The 21,173-nt window shown below is 32.0% G+C and overlaps 1 protein-coding gene across 3 annotated transcripts in view; it reads right to left on the bottom strand.

Moving 5' to 3' along the window:
* Positions 1 to 4,456: 4,456 nt before the first annotated feature.
* Positions 4,457 to 21,173, bottom strand: part of LOC111509553 (very long chain fatty acid elongase 7) — a 51,324-nt gene continuing 34,607 nt past the window's right edge. For all 3 annotated transcript variants that reach the window (XM_074180470.1, XM_074180468.1, XM_074180469.1), the window contains exons 3-6: positions 16,533 to 16,804; positions 13,726 to 13,888; positions 8,741 to 8,877; positions 4,457 to 4,995 (exon numbers count right to left, since the gene is read on the bottom strand). In XM_074180470.1, the coding sequence (XP_074036571.1) occupies positions 4,774 to 4,995; positions 8,741 to 8,877; positions 13,726 to 13,888; positions 16,533 to 16,804 (794 nt within the window). In that variant the 3' untranslated portion in view covers positions 4,457 to 4,773. The remainder of the gene's footprint in view (positions 4,996 to 8,740; positions 8,878 to 13,725; positions 13,889 to 16,532; positions 16,805 to 21,173) is intronic.

Genomic DNA, 21,173 nt, shown 5'->3' with positions numbered 1-21,173 from the left:
CTACAGAAAACAGTTATCGGAAAAAGAAATCCTCTAGCAGGTTTTTTTGAGAATGTTTTCAAATACTTTTGTTGGATAAGTAGATAGATATTTAGTTATTTGTTATTTGGAGAATAAAATCCGAGCCGGTAGGCCCTGGCAGAATGTAAATTGAGTGCCAAACGTTTCGTCTACTACTGCGGCAGATAACTTCGCAGAAGTATGCGACCTGACTGCGCGGAGGTGGGTTGCATTTTGAAGTCTCAGTCAGTCCAGTCATTGCTATTATGGAGGTACATTTCATTTCAGAACAGGCTAAATATTCGTTTTGAGGGCACCCGGCAATTTAGAAAAATGTTTGATTGTACTTACGTATTTTGATACGTAGATTACGAATCCGAAAGAAAAAAGCGGTGCTCTACCTTATTCAAAAAGTTACGGCCCTTCAAAGTTCAAAAAAAGGCAACTTTTCAGCCTTTTTTTCACAAGATAAACTATTTAAAAACACAAGCATTTATTCACTAGGTCACTTTCACACCTTAAATTTCTTTGTTGCTCAAAAATGCGTTTGTTAATCAACAATCGTTTTTTGCAACTGAATATTAAAATTAGGGAACCGTTTTTTTTTAAATCATAAATTCTATTGTTCTTCAAGGTTTTGGAAAAACATGTTTTTTATTATTTTTTTAATTGTTTATTTGAAAAAAATTTGTTATACACAATTTTTTTAAAAATTTTTTTTCCATACTTTGTTCTATAATGAAAGTTACTATGTGTTTTTTAAATTTATTCTATTTTTCATTAAACTTTTAATTTTGTGATATTAAAAAAAACACAGTTACTTTTATTATAGAACAGAGTATTGAAAAAAAATTGTTTATAACAATTGTTTATAACAATTTTTTTAAAATAAACAATTAAAAAAAGAGAAAAAAAGTTTTTTCAAAACCTTAAAGAACAATAGAATTTATGATTTAAAAAAAAAAACGGTTCCTTAATTTTAATTATGTAGTTGCAAAAAACGATTGTTAATCAACAAACGCATTTTTTAGCAACAAAGAATATTTTTAAGAAACCATTTTTCAACATAATGCAAAAAAAAAATTCGAATTGCTTATAAACAATGTATTTGTTTATAATAAATTTATCAACAATAGCTGTAAGAAATTAAAAAAAAAATTAATAATTAGTTTTCAGCCATGAGACATTTGAACAATGAAAAAAAAATTGTAATGTATTTTTTATAAAATTATAATTTTCAATTGTTAATAAAAAATAGAAAATAAACAATTTTTTCATTTTAGCAACGGTAATCTATTTTTTTGCCTATTGCGGATTACTTCACCAAAGGAAAAAAATGCCAGGGTTTTAGTTTAATAATCACAACACAACAAAAAAATATTTTTTGAATGTTTCCTACACTAAATTAGTCAATTTCTACTAATTTTGGGGTGATAAAAACGGAAATAACAATGAAAAATTTTTATTAGCTCTGGATTTTGAGATACACAGTACTTAATCTTAAAGAGTAGTTATACTATACGTGAAAAGTGAAAGTACATAAAACAATATTGTTATGTTTCTTTTAGAATATTTTAAGTACAAAATTAATAAAAAAAAAAACATTATTCTTAGTGTTTTGACAAATAAAAGAAGTTTGTACCACCAAATTTCAATTAAGTCCATCCGATTCATTGTAAGATCGCTGTCGTTTAGCTTGTCTTTTATAAAACACTTCTGGAGCATCCCTACACACAGATCAGCAGTAGTCTGCAAGCATTGCTTCATTCCAACGGCCCTGATATCTCTGTTCCATTAAGGCAATGTCTTGATGGAATCTTTCTCCATGTTCGTCACTCATAGCTCCACAGTTTTGTGGGAAGAAATTAAGATGAGAGTGAAGAAAATGAATTTTTAAGGACATGTTGCATCCAAGTTGGTGGTAAGCTTGAAGAAGCTCTTTAACCAATGCTGTGAAGTTATCATTTCTTTTGTTACCTAAAAACCCATGTACAACGCCCTTAAAGGCTTCCCAGGCTCTTTTTTCATTTCCTGTTAAAATCATGTCAAAAGCAGGATCATTTACGATTTCACGGATTTGAGGCCCAATAAAGATGCCTTCCTTGACTTTAGCATCACTCAACCTGGGAAACTTTGCTCTCAAGTACTTAAAAGCTTGTCCTTCCTGGTCCATGGCCTTCACAAAGTTTTTCATTAGTCCCAACTTAATATGTAATGGGGGAAAGAGAACATCCTTAGGATCTACAAGAGGCTCGTAAACTACATTTTTCTCAATAGGGTTTAGGTCTCGTGTAGGCCAGTTCATTTTTTTATAGTGAGATTTTCTATCCCGACTGTCCCACAGACACAAAAAACAACAGTACTTGGTGAACCCTAATTGCATTCCTAGGAGTATAGCAATGACTTTCAGATCACCACAGATGTGCCACTTGTTTGTTCATATTTGATTGATTGGAGAAGTGTTTTCATATTTATATACGTTTCTTTCATGTGAACTGCATGACCTATAGGAATAGAGGGTAGCTGATTTCCATTATGCAGAAGTACAGCTTTTAAGCTTAGTTTTGAAGAGTCTATAAACAGTCTCCATTCAGATGGAGTGTGATCCAAATTCAAGCAGTCCATCAAACCATTAACATCAGAACAAACTACGAGGTTTTCTTTTTTCTCAAAAAAAAGAAGCAAATCTTTTTGACGCTGTCTGTACTGAGATATTTTCACATCATGTTTTAGCAGATTCCACTGTTGTAGTCTTGACCCTAACAGCTCAGCCTTTTCCTTAGACAAGCGAAGATCTCTTATAAGGTCACTCAACTCTGCTTGACTAATTCTGTGCGGATCACTAGACCTATCGCTTACCTCAAAATCAGGGTCATAGGATGTAGAAGGATGGGTTGCTCCTTCTAAACAGTCTTCATCACCTTCCTCTAAAATTTCATAGTTTTGGGGTGGAGAAGGGACTGGCAAATTGTCTGAGTGTGGTACAGGCCGAAGAGCAGATGGGAGATTAGGGTATTTAACCGTTCCTCTTTTCTTCATAGATAAACCTTGCTTAAGGAGGAGTTAAGCAGAAATAACAGTCGTCTGTATGATTGGTAGGCTCACGCCAAACCATAGGTACTGCAAAAGCCATTGCCCGGTTTTTATTTTTCAGCCACTCTCGCAATATGACGGAACAAGAATTACAACATATATGAGGAGCCCATGATTTATCTTGGTCCCCAACTTTCACACCAAAATAATGTTCATAGGCTGTCTTAACGATAGGTGTCATTTTACGTTTCTGAGCCATAAATGTTATTTCACCACATATATAGCAAAAGCTATCGACAGAATTCACACACTTTCGAGGCATTTCAGATCAGCACTTAAATTAATTTAAAAATCAACTTCACACGATAATTTCAATAGCAACCACGTGCGTACAATTGACAAACTCACATAGGTTATGTTTACTACTTAAGAACAGCTGATGAGAGGGGTGTTATGTTAACAAACATGTGTACCAACTGTTGGTGATGAAATATTTCATTTGTTGAAAACTCAATATACATATATATAATATAATGATACTATATCTTGAAAACAAGAGCTAATATATAATTTTTATGGTCACTTTCGGTTTTAACACGTGGAAATACATTAAAATCATCTAATTTCAACCCCGAAACAAAAACTTTGTTGTGTTGTGAATTATAGGGATTTTTATATTAACTCTCAATTCAGAAAAAGTTATTAATTTAAAAATTCATGATCAACGTTAGAATTAGGATAAACATTTTTTGACTGCAGGTTATTGTTTATTAATGTATCCCAACATCACATGAATTTTTTCATTCATTAATATTTACATTTAATATGTTTAAATAATTTTTTTTGTTTTTATGTCAGAGTGACGAAAGGCGCGCGAAAGCCAGACTACCCGCTTTTGGCTCTATTTTCAGGACTCTGTAAAAATTATAAATAATCGAGACACAGTTTCGGGAGTCGGGAGTTTTTTACGCAAATTCATTGATCTTTTCAAATCTTTTTTAAAATTTCCAAAATTTTGAAAATTTTACGAGATATTGAGAAAAAACTGAAGCCCCATTTTTTTTCACTTAATTGTTTATAACTTTTGTAATTTTTATCGGCGCGTTTTTGGACCTTTCCTTAAACTTTCTAGGCAAAAATACGAATCGACTGACACCTCGGTCGTAATTTTTGAACAGGGCTGAAAAATGTTACAAAAAAAAGTATATGTGAACTAGACTATAACAACTAATTTGACAGGCCCTGTTAGAATACCCTATTTTATTTCGAATGAAGTTTAGTAGACAGAAAAACATTGTATAGAACGCAATTTTATTTACTTTAGAGATAAATTATGTACCATACTTCAGAATATTCTATGAAAATAATTGTTTTCAAAGATGTCTTCACTGCTTGAAAATGGATGAACGAATGAAAATAAAAGTTTAATTGGGGAAACAACAGAATTCTTATATTTATGTACCAACAATCAGATGAACCTATCTTCTCAAATTCCTCAATAATTATCACAAGTCAACAAGGGCTGTATATCACAAAACAGATATATATTCCTTGCAGTAAGTATAAGGAATAACAAAACATAACAGAATTCATAATAAGAAATCAATATGGTATTCACACAAAAGAATTTGTTGATTCAGCTAAAATTGTGCCAACTACGTCTCGAGAAATTCTGGGAATATTATTTCAGCTGAATCCACAAAACGCAACTATACAATAAATATAATTCAATTAATTATTCTAATGTTCTTTGAACTTCACAATTCCATTGGAAACACCATTCGAGTCTCCAAGATCTTTGTGTACCGGCATTTTCTTTTTGTAGGCCTTTCTGTAAAAATCACTGAAGAGGTAAAGGAAAATCACAACATTTGCAACGAAGAAAAATGTTAGAGACTTTGGCAGTTTGCAATCCATGGCAATGATGAAGACGAGGTAAGCCAGCATAATACAGAACTGGGTCTGAAAAAAAAAAGATTCACAAATATAAAAAAAAAAACATTTCAAAAATATTCATCACAGCGTCAGATTCGAGGTTAAGAATGAAATGGTACATTTTCTATTGGAGGAAATAACCCTTTAAAGTATTATACTCGTAAATCAAGACGCAGGAGCAAGATGTGTCACCTGTCATTTATTGTTATTGTTAATGAATAGTAAACTGGAAGTTTGGTAGAAACTGAAAGAGGAATTATCTGTGAAAATGTATTTTTTGAAATCCAAAGAAAATGAGAATGAGAAAATGAGAAGATTCTCTGATATTGGAAACACAAAAATACGGTGATGGGCCAAAATACCCATATTTTAGTTCTTCAGATAAGTCGTTTCGTTCCCCCTCTGGCCGAATCTATTTTAATTATACTATCGTTCCTCACTCCTTTATAATATATGGAATTTTCGAAATGGTTCATATAGAAATGTTGCTAACACAAAAATCTACTGAAAACCTCAGTATATTTTGCGAAAATATTGTTGAAAAAAATTCAATAATCGACCCGCTTTGCACGATAATAAGTTATTCAAAAATTAATATTCAGTGAAATACACCATGAAATGAAATACACCACGAAACATTGTCAACCACCTTCAAACAAGTTTTTTCATTCGTGTGAAATATTTTTTCATTGTGAAATAATTTCTTGAACCTGATATATGTTCTGTAATAGTAGTTAGTATTTTCACTAGAATTTTTGGGATTGCTATTGAAGGAATTGCTAGGAATCGCTCGTTAATCGTTATCTCGCCCAAGTTTTGACTTAATTTGAAATGAACACAAAAGATACAGAAGAAGAAGATCATATAATATTGAACAATAACAAAAGTACTAGAATAATTGAACTGTTGATAATTCAGATTTTCGGGACTACCACTACAATGCTTGACTTGTCTAATAATACTCCATCATGTCAGGAAAAGTGACGTAGCCTCTCAACTAGAGTGTCATTGTACAATTTCCGTAATGAATTATCTCATAATCAATAAATATTATATTAGTCTAATCAACAAGTTCAAAAACATGAAAAATAGAGATAAAGATCCTAAAAATATGAGCGATAGCTCATTCGATTCGGAATCACCTCTAGAAAAATGTTTTTGAACGATTTTGGTGCAGGTAAGAAATTACAATTGTTATTGACAAAATAAGATTTAAAAAAATTATATTTAGTTTTTCGTTCATAACTCAAAAAATATTAATATTTAAGCAATTTTGAAAAAAGTTCGTTAAAGAGGAGGAAATTTCCGATATAGCAGTTTTTATAATCCCTTTCTGCTTCAGAAAAAAAATATAACGCTGGTCAAGATTTGTTTACAACAAATTGTTAAACTAATAAACAATTGAATAATAAATAAAAAAAAATATTTTGCTAAACTATTGAAAAGTGTGAATTATGATTTTTAAAAGCAAAATCATTTCTTAGATAATTATTTAAACAATCGATATATAAAAAAATCGATTTTAAACAATCAAAAAATGAAATTAAGAAAAAAAATTCTCAATCATAATTATCTCTAGACAACAAAATAGCAAAAAAAATTGTCAAAAATATTGAATTTCTCTATTTGTTTAAAACAATTCAATAAACAAGTAAAAAATTCATATCCAATGTTAATAACTGCCATTGTTCCATGTGGAAACAGACATAGCTAAATATCAATTGAAAAAAAACAATTTCAATATCAACAATTTTTAGATATTTCATTTTGCAATAGTTATAAAAAATCATAATTAACAATTTAATTAATTTTCATGGACTTTTATCGCAGGGTCGTATTAAGTATATATATATATATATATATATATATATATATATATATATATATATATATATATATATATATATGTATATATATCTCATTTGTCATTATCAAGGTGTGCTGTTACGTGTTCAGAAGTTTGTTGACCTTGCTCAACTCACTTCTTACTATAATGGTAAAATGGTATTCGTTACGTGCAATTTTGCAATTTTTTTATCTTCACCAAAATCCTTCAAAAACATTTTTCTAGAGGTGATTCCGAATCGAATGAGATATCGCTCAAATTTTTAGGACTTTTATCTCTATTTATCATGTTTTCAACTTGTTGATTAGACTCTATTTCACATGTAGATGTCTTACTGAAATGGAAATAATGTAGACATTACTAATCAGGAATGAAGAAAATGATTTTGTCGATAATTTCCGACATTAGCATCAAGGAGATAAGAAATGATTTTACTCAGAAATATATGCTATTCACTTTGTCAACAGATATTAACAATATGTGTTAATCATTACAATAAAGAAGAATTTCCAAGGTTTAGTCAACTGCGAAAAATTCTTAAAAATTATATAAGCTGGAAACCTGACGAACATAATAAGTAGATTTATCGTCATGTATGGTATATACGTAGCCACTCACATTTCTGTGATGAATATTGTACAAGAGTTTTTTGATGCCAGAAACTTCATTCAGATCTGTTTGAACTTCAAAAGCAAATAAATGAAATCCTCGAAGGAAGAATGTTTCTGAAGAAAAAAATTGAAATTCTCAGTGAGCTAAACATTTCTATTCATACGCTGTCTTTCAAAAAATATTTATTTAATCTTCAACTTCTATTTTTTTACTTCCGAAGTAGTCTCCCTCAGATATGATACACTTGTGGCAGTATGTCCTTCAGATCTCTCAGCGATTCAGTTTTCATTTCCTCAATCGTCGCAAAACGCCGTCGTTTCAGGGGATCTCTTCACTCCTGGAAACAGGAAACAGTCGCAAGGATCCAAGTCTGGTGAATACGCCGGCTGAAGTTTAATAACGGTGTATTGGCCAAAAATTACGAACAAGCAATGACAAGTGAGCAGGTGCATTATCGTGTACAAAAGTCATAAATTGTTTTTCCACGAAACCAGGAAGTTTTCTTTGCATTGCTTCTCGCAAGCGGCGCATTTCAAGGTAATATTGCAGGTGTTGAAGAAAACATTGAGCAAAACCTTGATAACATGATCAAACTGAGCGTGGTCTTGGTCTTGCCTCTTCTGGGCTCTTCCATTGGGACGATTGGAGATTGGACGATTGGTTTCGATGACATAACCATATATCCATGATTCGTCACCAGTTATGACACTTTTAAGGAAATTTTGATCACCGTTGACGTCATTCTTGAGCTATGCGACGGTTTTTTGATCAAAACTTGGAACGAACTTAGAACGAACTTCTTCCGAAGAAATTCCAAATATCCACGGCTTTCAAACTCGAAAAGCAACGACATTGAAAACCTCAGTCGTGAAAGTCTAAACCATTTTGTCATTTTCATCGGTTGTTAATGTACTGTTGAGTGGAAATGAAAATTTTTGACGTAGAGAGAAATTGAGAAAATTTGTTGCCTGCTGATCTTCAGTATCTTTGAAATCCTTGAAAACGCAAGAATCTGAAAAATTAATTGTTATAGTTGAAACTATCTCTCAATATGCGGATATTTTAAATGTTCCGTACTTCCCCATACTGGGTTGGAAAACTAATTGAGAAGGATTGGTTGAGAGACAGATGTATTGTAGAGAAGTTATTGTCAGTTTATACATATTCTTAGAAAATAGAGAGACGTGAATCACTCATTTTGAAATTTCATGAACACATAATAGAGAATGTGGGATCAAAACTTTTTGGTTCACGAAATAAAAGATGAATTGGTGAGTTAGTGGAATGAAGAGGGAAAAGATATATTCGACATACCAGCTGAATCCATGTCATATACTTTTTCCACCATAAGTATTTTTGGTATTTAGGACCTAGAGCTGCCAGGAAATAGTAGAAGTACATTACAACATGTACTAAAGAGTTCAAAAATCCTATGACGACACCTTGTTCACCTGGAAAAAAATTATTTATCAAGACATCAATTTATCAACATGAATGAATGGCATTTGTATGTTATTTACTTGTTTGCTTGTAACTGTTACAAGAGGACCGATTAGATGTAATAGCAAACTCTGGATATTCTCCTTTTTTTGATATTTCAGATGATACAATCGATATCGTATACTCGTGAATGCAAATATCACTGATTACTAGAAAACAGTTTTCATTTTCTCTCCATTCAATAAAACACAGTGATTTTGATTCAAGAGTTTTTTTGTTTTTGATAATATAATACTATTTCATCAGTTCGGACTTTCATTGTCTAATATTATATAAATTGATTTGAAATCCTTGGAAAAAAAAATTAAAAGGGATTAACCGAAAATAACAATTCTATTGAACAAAAAACTGAAATTACAAAGAAATAACATTCAATTAACAACCAAAGAATAAAAATAATAATAAAAGCTGAAAATAAGAAAAAAAATAAAAAATAGTATTAACAAAAAATGAAAAATAAAAATCAACAGATTCCAAAACAATTTACGTCACGACGTTTCGATTGTTAGTATCCACAATCGTCTTCAGGTGATAACTGGACTTATTTCTCCGATATCTGACTATTTATAGGTCATTCGAGTGCTTTCAGCTATTACCTCTTCCCTCTTTCCGCTTCATTGGTTTTAGCGGGAGATGACCGTTTGGCGGGAGTTGGTCGTTTTTCGCTTAATTAGAGGTTTCCATATGTTACGTATCTCTGCGCTAGCTTGACTAAATGCGTTGTTGGATAACATATACGCGACTTCTTTGAATTTTCTCCTAAACCAGTGTTCCTCTTTGTGAATGATTTCAGCTTGAGCCCACTTGTTATTATGTTGATAAGTCCAAACATGCTCTGCTATTCCGGATTTGCTGGTTTCTCCTCGCTGTGTGTGTTTCTTGTGCTCAGCAATGCGAACTTTCAATGGCCTCTTAGTTTCACCGATGTATGATTCTCCGCACTCGCAGGGTATCCGGTAAATGCAATTCTTGGAATCGCAGTCCGCGTTTGGTGGCTTGGTTTTCGTGAGGCTGCTACGGATAGTATTCCCAGATCTGAAGCAGGTCTTGATGTTGTACTTGGACCCCATTCGTCTTATCCTTTCCGATAATCCTCTGATGTAGGGGAGTACAAGTACTGGTTGTGGCGGCTTCTCTTCCTTGTGGAGCAGTCTCCTAGCAAAAGCCTGTTCTACCGTTACTCTGAAGTAACGATTCCGTTGATGGTCATTTTTGATGATGCTTAGTTCCTTTTCGAGTCCTTCCTTTGTATACCAGACCCCAAAAGCACGGTCTAGTAGAGTCTTGATGATTCCTCTTTTATTCGATTGATGGTGGTTGGAGTTCTGGTTCAGATACTGTCCTGTGTGAGTGGGTTTTCGATATACAGATGTTTCCCCTCTTCACCAATACGTCTAAGAAAAGCAATTCGTTGTGGACTTCCTTCTCCATTGTGGAAGTAATAGAAGGACCTACGTTGTTGATGTGCTTCAGGAAAGTGTCTAGTTCTGCATTCCCATGGTTCCATATTATGAAGGTGTCGTCAACATATTATCTCAACCAGACTCGGGGTTTCTTGTGGGCTTCTTCAATAGCCAGAGTTTCAAACCACTACATATATATATTAGCTATAACCGGTGAAAGTGGCGATCCCATTAGCAGTCCCTCATCTTGCGTTCATTCATTCAAAGAAGCCGCGTATATGTTGTCCAACAACGCATTTAGTCAAGATAGCATTTATACGTAACATATGGAAACCTCTAATCAAGCGAAAAACGACAAACTCCCGCCAAATGATCATGTCCCGCTAAAACAAATGAAGCAGAAAGAGGGAAGAGAGGATAGGTGAAAGCACTCGAATGACCTATAAATAGTCAAATCTTGAAGAAATGAGTCCAGTTATCACCCGAAGAGGATTGTGGATACTAACAATCGAAACGTTGTGACGCAACTTGGTTTGGAATCTTTCAATTTTTATTTTTCATTTTTTGTTAATATTTTTTATTTTTTTTCTAATTTTCAGCTTCTATTAATATTTTTATATTTATTTTTTGGTTGTTGATTGTATGTTATTTGTTTGTAATTTCAGTTTTTTGTTTAATAGAATTGTTATTTTCGGTTAATCCTTTTTAATTTTTTTTTCAGGGATTTCAAATCAATTTATATTATATTAGACAAGTCCGAACTGATGAAATATAATATAATAAACAATATAATACTCTCTGTCAGGGAATTTGAATTGTTCAATAACACTTTTTATATGCTTGTTGAAAAATTAGCATTGTTAAGGTTTTTGGTAATATACAGCAGACATGTGTGAAACTGTGTTCAGAAAATATCATGGAGTGGAATTGAAGAAGTAATTTTCAATTTATAATGTTCTATAAATATCTTGAAGTAGGTTCCACAAAATATTTCAATGTGATAAGCTCATCTTATATGAAACTTAAAATCAATACTTCGAAAGAGGGTATTATTTATAACCTTACAATGAGTCATATTCTCCATCGTTTGAACACATATTAAAATAATAATTAACTTATCAATAATTATATTATTTGCAAAAATCTCAACTCCAGATCTCAGGAATTAGACTCAAACTGTTGGGAATTGTACTGTATTAATTTGAAGGTATAAATGTTGAGTTTTCATTTTTATCGTTGAATACTAGAGAGGTTTTAGCGATTTTTTATGATGTTGGCAGAGTTCGGAAATCAGCAATAATTTTTGCAGTTATTTTTATCAAACAGCGGGTCCAAATATTTGAAAATGTTCTGGTGAACTACAAAAGATTGAACTCATGATAGAATTATTTTCGCAAAAAACAAAGTATTCAAAATTACCGGCTACATTCTTTAATCAGTACCTCTACCTTCCAAATGACATTCAACTTTTGAATATTCATGAATATTCATATGTAAAAAAATACTGTTGCATGGACATACTCCAGCGCGTCAGATATTGATAGCATCAATGTCCTAAGTATTTTTAATAATGTTTTTATGTTAATCTGATCGTTTGCATGATGTGAATGGTTGTACGTAAGGGTTGAAAGTGAAAAGAAAAAAAAATAATCGAGCGCGTCAGATTTTCTAAGGGGGTGTTAAGTGCAACAAAAAAAAGCTCTCATTCAATAATCTGACGTTTTCGATCTGACGCAAACTTGCGGCCATTATTATAATGTAAAAAAAATTCGCCATTCTGAAATACTCAAGCGCGTCAGATTAAGATATGTATGGTCCATCTTTATGTTTTAGACATGCTGTCTCATAATCTGACGATTATCTAGAGGGATTCACTTAATCTCACAAAAACAATATTTTTTTAGATTTTTTTCAATTCATTGAACTTAATTAATGGAAAAGCTCAGGAAATAGCATGCAAATAAAAAAGTGTATGTTTTTTAAGTAGAATACTTGTATTTATAAGAAAATAATTTTTTAAAAATGCTCAAAAAAATAATTTTTATAATCAATTGATCAATTAATGAAGAAAAGAGAAAAAAATTATGTTTTCTACCACTTTTATTTGTAACTAACATTACTGCAGTTTCGTCCAATAAGGACATTTTCAAACTTATATATTGTATAAGTTTGAAAATGTCCTTATAGGACAAAACTGCAGTAACTTTAGTAACAAATAAAAGGGGTAAAAAACATAGAAAGTTTCATTTCTCTTTTTTTTTCCATTATGATTTCCAACCACTTAGTAACGGCTACATTCATCAATTAATTGATTAATTGATCATCATCTTCATCTTCATCACGAACGAGTCTCTGAACAGCTGTAATGGCGTCATAGCAACATAATTCAGAGTGGGGACGGAGTGAGAGAGTAATAGATAGAGAAAAAGTGAATAGAGAATAGAGGAATAGAAATTCGGAGAGGGAAATAAGGAATCACAAAGCTGCACGCATTAAACTTTATCGACGAATTTTTGTTATTTCGGCTTGTGGAAATAGTCAGATTATATATTTTTCGTTATCCTTGAATTATTTCCTTCAAAATAAAGAAAAATTAGCTACGCTCGAGAATGTCGAAATGACGTTATTTTTTTACAACTTTGCTTCCCTCCCCTTTCTTTACGTCACTCTCAAATTGTCAGATTACTGGAATATACACTTTTTAGCAGGTAATTAACTCACTCTACCTTAATCTGACGTGCTCGAGAATTTCTGATGATTAATTTTTTTTTACTAATCTGATCCTTCATCCCTCACAAGTGGCCTTATATATGGGGCTCATATTTGGTGGATGTACTTAACCGGATACAAGGTATCCCCCTGTATATTGATCTGCCGCGCTTTAGTAAATCCCGAAATCCCCGCTTGGGCTCCCCTATTATTACTGCTTCAGCCTAAATACACACGAGGCGGTTTGTGTCGAATAGACTACGAAAATATTCGAAATACTGGAACACAACACGAACGACAAGAAACCAATTTTGAATGACAGAAATAGCTACAATGATGGACCACTTTAAGTGTCCAACCACTTTGGGTGTCTTCAGTCTAAGAAAATAAACTACATGCAATAAGAGTTACAAGCAATAAGAGTTACAAGCAATAAGAGTTACAAGCAATAAGAGGTACAAGCAATAAGAGTTACAAACAATAAGAGTTACAAGCAATAAGAGCCACAATCAATAAGAGTCACAATTAATAAGAGTTACAAGCAATAAGAGTTACAAGCAATAAGAATTACAAGCAATAAGAGTTACAAGCAATAATAGTTACAAACAATAAGAGTTACAAGCAATAAGAGTTACAACCAATAAGAGTTACAAGCAATAAGAGTTACAAGCAATAAGTATTTCTTACCTGGCAAAAATTTCAAATATCCCCACGAGAAAAACATTGTACAGGCATGATGGTAGACGTGAAGAAATGTGACTTGAGATTGTTTTTTCCTCAGTACAAAAAATACGGTATCCATTAACTCAACAATTTTCGAAAAGAAGTACCACCAAGCTCCATTCGATAACTGAAAAAAATCAACATTTGAGTATTAGTATTACTATTTTGAAAAATATTAGAACTTTTCGAATTTTAAAGTGAAGTATATACGTGGACTATTAAAAAAATGAGGTGATTGTTCAAAAATTTCGCAGGCTTCCTACATTCGATAGACGATATTTAAATTTTTTTGAGTTGGTACACCCGCTTCAAATATATGTTCATAGTTTCAGCTGTTTAGTAGTTAGTTTTTTGGTGAGATGCATAAAAGTTAGAAGTGTTTTGCGTCATCGTAGATTTTCTGCTATCGCAAAACATGGATCAAAGAATTTGCATCAAATTTTGTGTAAAACATGGATTTAGGTGCTCAAAAACACTCAAAATGTTGACAGTGACATACTATGAATAAGCTCTGAGTAAGGAAAATGTTTACAAGTGGTACAGACTTTTCACAGAAGGTCGAAAATATTTGAATGACGACGCTCGCCCTGGACGCCTCAGCAAATCAACAACCGATGAAAATGTTGAGAAACTGAAAAAAATTGTTATGGAGAATCGTCTAATTACTATTAGAGAAGTTGATTGATACGCAGGCATATCGGTTGGTTCGTGCTTTGCAAGTTTTTTGGGAATATTGGACATGGAGCATGTGACAGCAAAGTTCCTTGCAACATTGCTAATTTTTTCAGCATCGCTCAGAAATTGTTGAATGACGTCAACGGCGATCCAGATTTGCTTGAATGGGTCATAACTGGTGAAGAATCATGGGTATGTGGTTATGATATCGAAACAAAAATCCAATAGTTCCAATGGTAGAGCCCAAGAGAGTCAAGACAAAAAAAAAATCCTTTCAATTATCACCCTTTTTACTTATTTTATTTCTGATGATTGTTATATCATGGTCTACAGAGAATTTTGAAAAAACGGAGAATAAGTTGCGGTAGTGTTTGGAGAGTAGTGGAAGTGAGTTTTTATGTTGAGAAACAACCTTCTCTGGATTTGGCGCCACTTGTTTTGATTTTGTTGGATTCAAGAAATGAAAAACATGCATGGATCAGAAAGTTATTCAATATTTACTTCAGACTAAGACCTGAAAAATGTGGTAAATATGATAGCTGTGATGATTTGACGCCGCTACAGCTGCAAATTAATACAACTTTTATCACAACCATATGAGAATAATATTTAAAACATGTGTTGCATACGAAATTAATTTAAAAGAAAAAGGAATGGACCGTAAGGAAAATAAAGTGTCGTGTACTTGTAGCTTTTTATTAAACTAGTTATCACAAAAATTTCTCAGGGAAATTCATTTCTTCAATGATACTTCAGTTTGTTTCATAAATATAGTTTAACAAACTAAAAAACACGCTTTTGAAGAATTAACATCGAACTGAAAAGATAAAAATATATATTTTTCAATTAAGCTTAAAACAATAACACACTTTTTTCATAATAATAATAGTATTTATCGTTCGTTATTGTTCTAAGCTTATTTAAAAAAATATTTTCAATTTTTTCGTTCGATGTTCTATAAAAGCGTGTTTCTTAGTTTATTGAACTATATTAATTTTTCATTTTTAGTTTCTTATGCTATAAAAGCGTGTTTTTAGTCTCTTCAAACTATATTCATTTTATCTAAACTTTGGGATCAATCATCCGTTTATTGTTTATAAAAATGATCATTGATATTTTCCGATTCCGGAGAGGGAGCCTGAAAATCAACTACCAAAACTTTGAAGGCGGCAAAGGATGTTGAAAATAAGACAACAACTTTTTTCAAATGAAGAAATACATGTAAAGTGAGTTCGAATTATATCAACGAGGTTACGTACAGCGTCATCTGCCCGCGAATAGATCAAGCAATAATGTCGATAATTCTGTCAAATATACATCACGAGCTTGAGAGTTACGAACACACATAAAAATTATACATCTTTGTTCTGTTTCAAGATATCGAAAAGAAATACTTCTATTTGAACTCTATCAACTGAAATTATGAACGATTAGGAGAACGATCCAAAAAAATTATATTCAGCAAACTGTTTTGAATGAACTTTTGAATTGATTAATTCAAATATAATGCAAATTGAAATGTGAATGGCTGATTTTAGAACTGAGAAATGGTAGCTGGTTACTAAAGAAAGATGAAATTTCAAAGTACAATTAACCGTACTCAATTTCTCATTTTTAAATTTGGAAATCCCCAAATATTCACTTTCGTTATAGAACTCATCAAACTTCTCTTTTCATTTCACAATCAGACAGTTCTCAAGTTTGTGAAACAAGGAAATGAAAGGTCTGGAAGTATCTTCTAAAACTGTTTGAAATGAAAATGAAAAATCACTCTCTAGAAATAAAACATCAAGCGTGGTCAGTTCCAAAACGGACACCCTGTATTTATTGATATTCTACTATATGTCAGCAGAAGTGCTCATTATATTCTGAGGAATTTTTCTAGAAAATATATTTTTTACCTAAATTATTTTTAGTCTACTAATGGCAAAGGATATCTTGAAACCAGATTGGAGTTATTGACGTATTTGGAGGTATATTACCGTCATACAAACTCATCTTTTATTCAGCCCGAAAAATAGTCGGTACGTGATTGTGATCGTGCAAAACTCTGTTCGAATACAAACGTGGTAACCATACTATACTGTGACGCTCACCACTTCTTGGAACTCTTTATTCGTCGATGGATTCTTGCAAGTGTGACTGAGAAGTTGTACCGGCTTCTTCACTTTCAAAGCTTGAGAACATAGCCAGAGACTGAACAAAACTTGGTAGGCATTGTAAAAGATCATGAGTTTTTTTAGATCGTAGGGTTTCCTCTTTTCCATCAACTGCGGTCCCAATTTCAGCACGAAGTAAAGGTATGCGAGTAGGATTGAAACAACCGGAATCGGGGACTTCATGAAAAGCCAGGAATCAACCAGGGGGTCTGAAATCAATAAATATTTGTTACCAGGGTTTGTTGTACAGTGTAATCCCCAAATTATGCACCATATGGGAAACTTCTTTATTAAGAGTTTTTCCATAAAATGTTATTCCTCTTAAAAGTTTGTGCATCCCCTGAAACTAGACATGCACCAACAAAATACGGTAAAACACACGTAATATACGAGGAGCCTTCAAATATTTGATTCTGAGTCAGGAGTAAAGTACTCTTATTATTCTGAAAAATTTCGAAAAATGTTATTTGAAAAAGTTGTTAAGCATTAAAAATACATCCAGATTTGAAGTCATAGCCATCTAAGTGAAGTTTTATTTTTTTATCAATTTTTTTAATGTACACTACGAAAAAAAATTGCTAAAACGATAAATAGACAACATCCTGTATGAGAAGGTTTATTTCGAGAGCATAAAATATTACGAATTACACAACTACGGTGTTGACCATGGTAAATTTTTTTGAGTTGATTTTCTGGAGATTTTCTTGTCCAAAATAACTCTCCAAAACAATATCCAGAAAATCAACGAGTAAGTTCCAAAATATCTACTTCATTCTGATGTTTTGTGATTTGATATTATTGAATATTAGGTTCTTGTTACAATACTGTATACTTTTGAGTAATTTTTGGTGTTAATAAAAAATAAAAATAACTTTGCACCAAAAACTTTGAAAATTATTTTATTCTTCAAAAAAATTTACCGTGGTTAACATCATAGTTGTGTGATTTGTAATACTGCAGGCTTAAAATAAAACGTCGTATACAGGATGCTGTCTATTTACCGTTTTAGCAAATTTTTCTTGTCGTAGTTTCAATAAAAAAAAAGGGGTAAAAAAAAATTAAACTTCACTTAGATGGCCATGACTTCAAATCTAGATGTATTTTTCAAATCGAATCAAAATGTACTTCTTTGTCGAAGATAAAATCTCATTGACAAAGTCTTACTATTCTAAGAAATATAAGATACATAACTTAAAAGATATTGTCGAAGATAAAATATTATTGTCAAAGTGTTATTATTTTGAAGAATATAAGTTATACAAATTGAAAGTAATATTTGAACATTTGGTGATTTCAGCATTTTGGGGTGAAAAAGTAGTCAGAATGTAATAATATATATGCTACATATTGAAATAGATAATAATGATAATGAATTTTCTCATGCAACACATAAATGTAAGTATGAGAATGTAAAAACTATAAAGCATAAAAATATAAAAGTGAATGCATAGAAAATAACAGTAAGTATCAACTTCGTAAACTTTTTCAACTATACACTTCAGAATATTACTACACCAAAGGTTCCAAACAGTATATCACAAATATACACTTCAGAGCTAAATTTAAACATCAAACAAAAAGTTAAAAAAGTCACATAGTTTAAATACCAGTAGGTACTGAAACACAATAATTAAAATCAATTGTTCATATAATTTGAATTTCTGTCTGAATAGAATTCGTCTAAAGGATAACAAGCCTTTGAAATCAGAAGCTTTTTCACAGACTTTCTAAATTTAGTGGTACATGTTATGCCTTTGATCTCAATTGGCAAATGGTTAAACATTGTTTTTCCATTATATATGAAAGACCTCTCTATTTTTGATGATATTGGAATCGGTAAACCTATATTGAGCTTATTTCTGGTATTTCGTGCTTTCTGAATAAAGGTCGACAGGAATCCTTGAATCCAACTCAACACATATTTCTAACTCCTCTTTGTTGTAGTACAAACACCCTATCAAACATGTAGTGGCAACACGTTCCCCAAAAAAGAGATACCGTATCTCAGATGGAAATCGATGAGAGCAAAGTACACATTTTTTTACCATATTAGTGCCCAGTTCATTTGCTGATACTCTGACTGAACTTTTTTTACATAGGTTATTTATGTGACCTTCAAAATCCAAATTTGTATCAATTTGTAATTCCAGGAATTTTGCTGACATTTTGTTTTCTTTTAATTGAGTACCCAGGTAGATATATATTGTGGAACACTTGAGGGTGATGATGCTCGTTTTTGAGATATTAAAGGGCAAGAGATTAGCATAACACCAGTCTTTTATTTTCATTATATCCATGCTCATCAAATGATGCAGTTCCCTTTCATTCTTGCTATGCCAAAATAATGTAGTGTCATCAGCGAATTGGGTTATTTCTGCGGTTATATTAATGCGGGCTAGGTCGTTAATGTATAACGAGAAGATAGATAGATATATAGATATTTATATGCTATTACACGAAGTGTTTTTACATACGTCAAATCAATAATTTGATAAACTCAAAAAGAACACACACATACATATACACCAGACACACATAACTCATATAGGTATATACACATTTACATGTACATAATAGTATATTATGCAACAATCATGTAATGATGGTTATTAAGACACGAGCATTAACCGGGATACGAAACGAGCCGAAGGCGAGTTTTGTATGGTATATGCGAGTGTATTAATAACCATTACATGAGAGTTGCATACGCTATTTTTTCTAAACCCGATAAATAATGAAAAACTATAAATATTATATTTGTATTGAACACATTTACAGTAATTAACTCATATTTAAAAAAAAAAAACACAAACTTAATGGTATCATCATGGATATATGAAAACTATAAAGATTCTAATTATATTTATATTGAATATAACAACTGTAATTAATCTGATCTTTTAAAAATATTGGAGTCGATGGTATTCCTTCTATATCGCTATTTTCAGACATTTTGATAACATAGGTAGGTTATATGAAAACTGATTTTGACAAATAAAGCAATTAGTTACTTAGGTTAGAATCTAGGACAAACAAAGGAACAGGATTCTTGATTGAAAAATTATGGGTTTCTATTGGTTGATAATCTGTATCGTTATGAAAAATCTGTATCATAATGGATATCATTATGAAACGGATTATGGTCATATAAGTGTATTGTTCGAGTACGGGTTTGGAAAAATAGAATTACACCATTAATTATTAAATTTTTAGATACACCCTAGGGTAACAGTAACATTAAATCCATCAGACTTCGTAAGATGTGCATACTTATCTATATGAAAATAAAAAGAAATCAAAGTATTGCCAGATATCTGTAAGAGTGCTTAGTTTTGGTTATTCTTGGTTTAGGAAATCTAAAGTCCATTCTCTTTCTAGTGGGGTATTTATGTATTTCTTCATTTCTAATCATATTGCCTTTGGAGATTTCTTTCCTCGTGTAGATTAAGCATTCATATATAAAACAGGAAGAAAGTGTTAAAATTCCAAATTGTCTAAAAATTGGTTTACAATGTTCATTGAAACTTTTCCCAGCCATTATCCTGAGTACTTTTTTTTGTAGGGTAAATATTTTAGCTGAGTGACTCGAGGATCCCCATACTATCAAAGCGTACGTCATTGTTGAATGGAATAATGAAAAATATGATATCCTCAAATATTCTTCCGTTAGTTTGCTTTTCAGCTGTCTTTTAAAATATGTGGCAGTTGAGAGACGTTTTGAAAGATACTTGATATGATATGGAAAATTCAAGCTGTTGTCAAGGTGTACACCGAGTAATTTTACTGGATCTTCATCTCTTTGTTCAACCAGTGTAAAGTTGAGATTCAGAGTTTTGTCAGAGTCGAGGGAAAGGTAGTTACTCTTATTCCACATCCAGATGAGTTCATCAGAATCTATCATAAGGTCTCCTAATGACCGACTGTTTGTGTCACAATGTATTATTGATACATCGTCAGCATAACCAAAGGGGTGATAGAGGTGCTTAGGCTCTGTATATTGAACATCATATCATTGACATCAATAATAAAAAGAATGGGACCTAGTACAGATCCTTGTGGTACTCCGTGCTCCATGGCTACAAAATCGGATACTTCATTTTCCCAGTGCACTCTGGCTTTCCTATTTACCAGGTACGACTTAAATAAATTTAGTTGTCCACCTCTAATCCCGTAGTATTCAAGTTTTCCAGCCATAATCTTATGATTTACCGTATCGAAGGCACGTGAAAGGTCATAGAACTTCGCGTTACAGTATTCTTGTGTTTCGAAAGACTCCAATACTTTATCACAAACATCACTTAGGGCAGTAACTGTGGATTTTCCAGATCGATAACCGTACTGAAAGTTGGTGAGTAACTAATTTTTTTCAAAGAATTCCACTGGTCTAATTTTTAATACAATCTCGAAAATTTTTGCTAGGATGGGTATTATAGAGATGGGACGATAACTATTACCATCATCATGGTTACCTTTTTTAAATATTGGAGATATCTGGGAGAGTTTGAAAACTTCCGGAAAGGTGTTATGCGCAATACAAAAATTAATTAGATGTGTTGAGGGCTCAATGATAAAATCACT

The sequence above is a fragment of the Leptinotarsa decemlineata genome, unplaced genomic scaffold, assembly GCF_025532065.1.
Source record: "Leptinotarsa decemlineata unplaced genomic scaffold, Ldec_3_MD MMD2_tig00026294_RagTag_RagTag, whole genome shotgun sequence".
In the NCBI taxonomy this organism is placed as follows: Eukaryota; Metazoa; Arthropoda; class Insecta; order Coleoptera; family Chrysomelidae; genus Leptinotarsa; species Leptinotarsa decemlineata.
The sequence above is the reverse complement of the archived record's forward strand: the minus strand, read 5'-3'. Positions and strand labels throughout refer to the sequence as shown.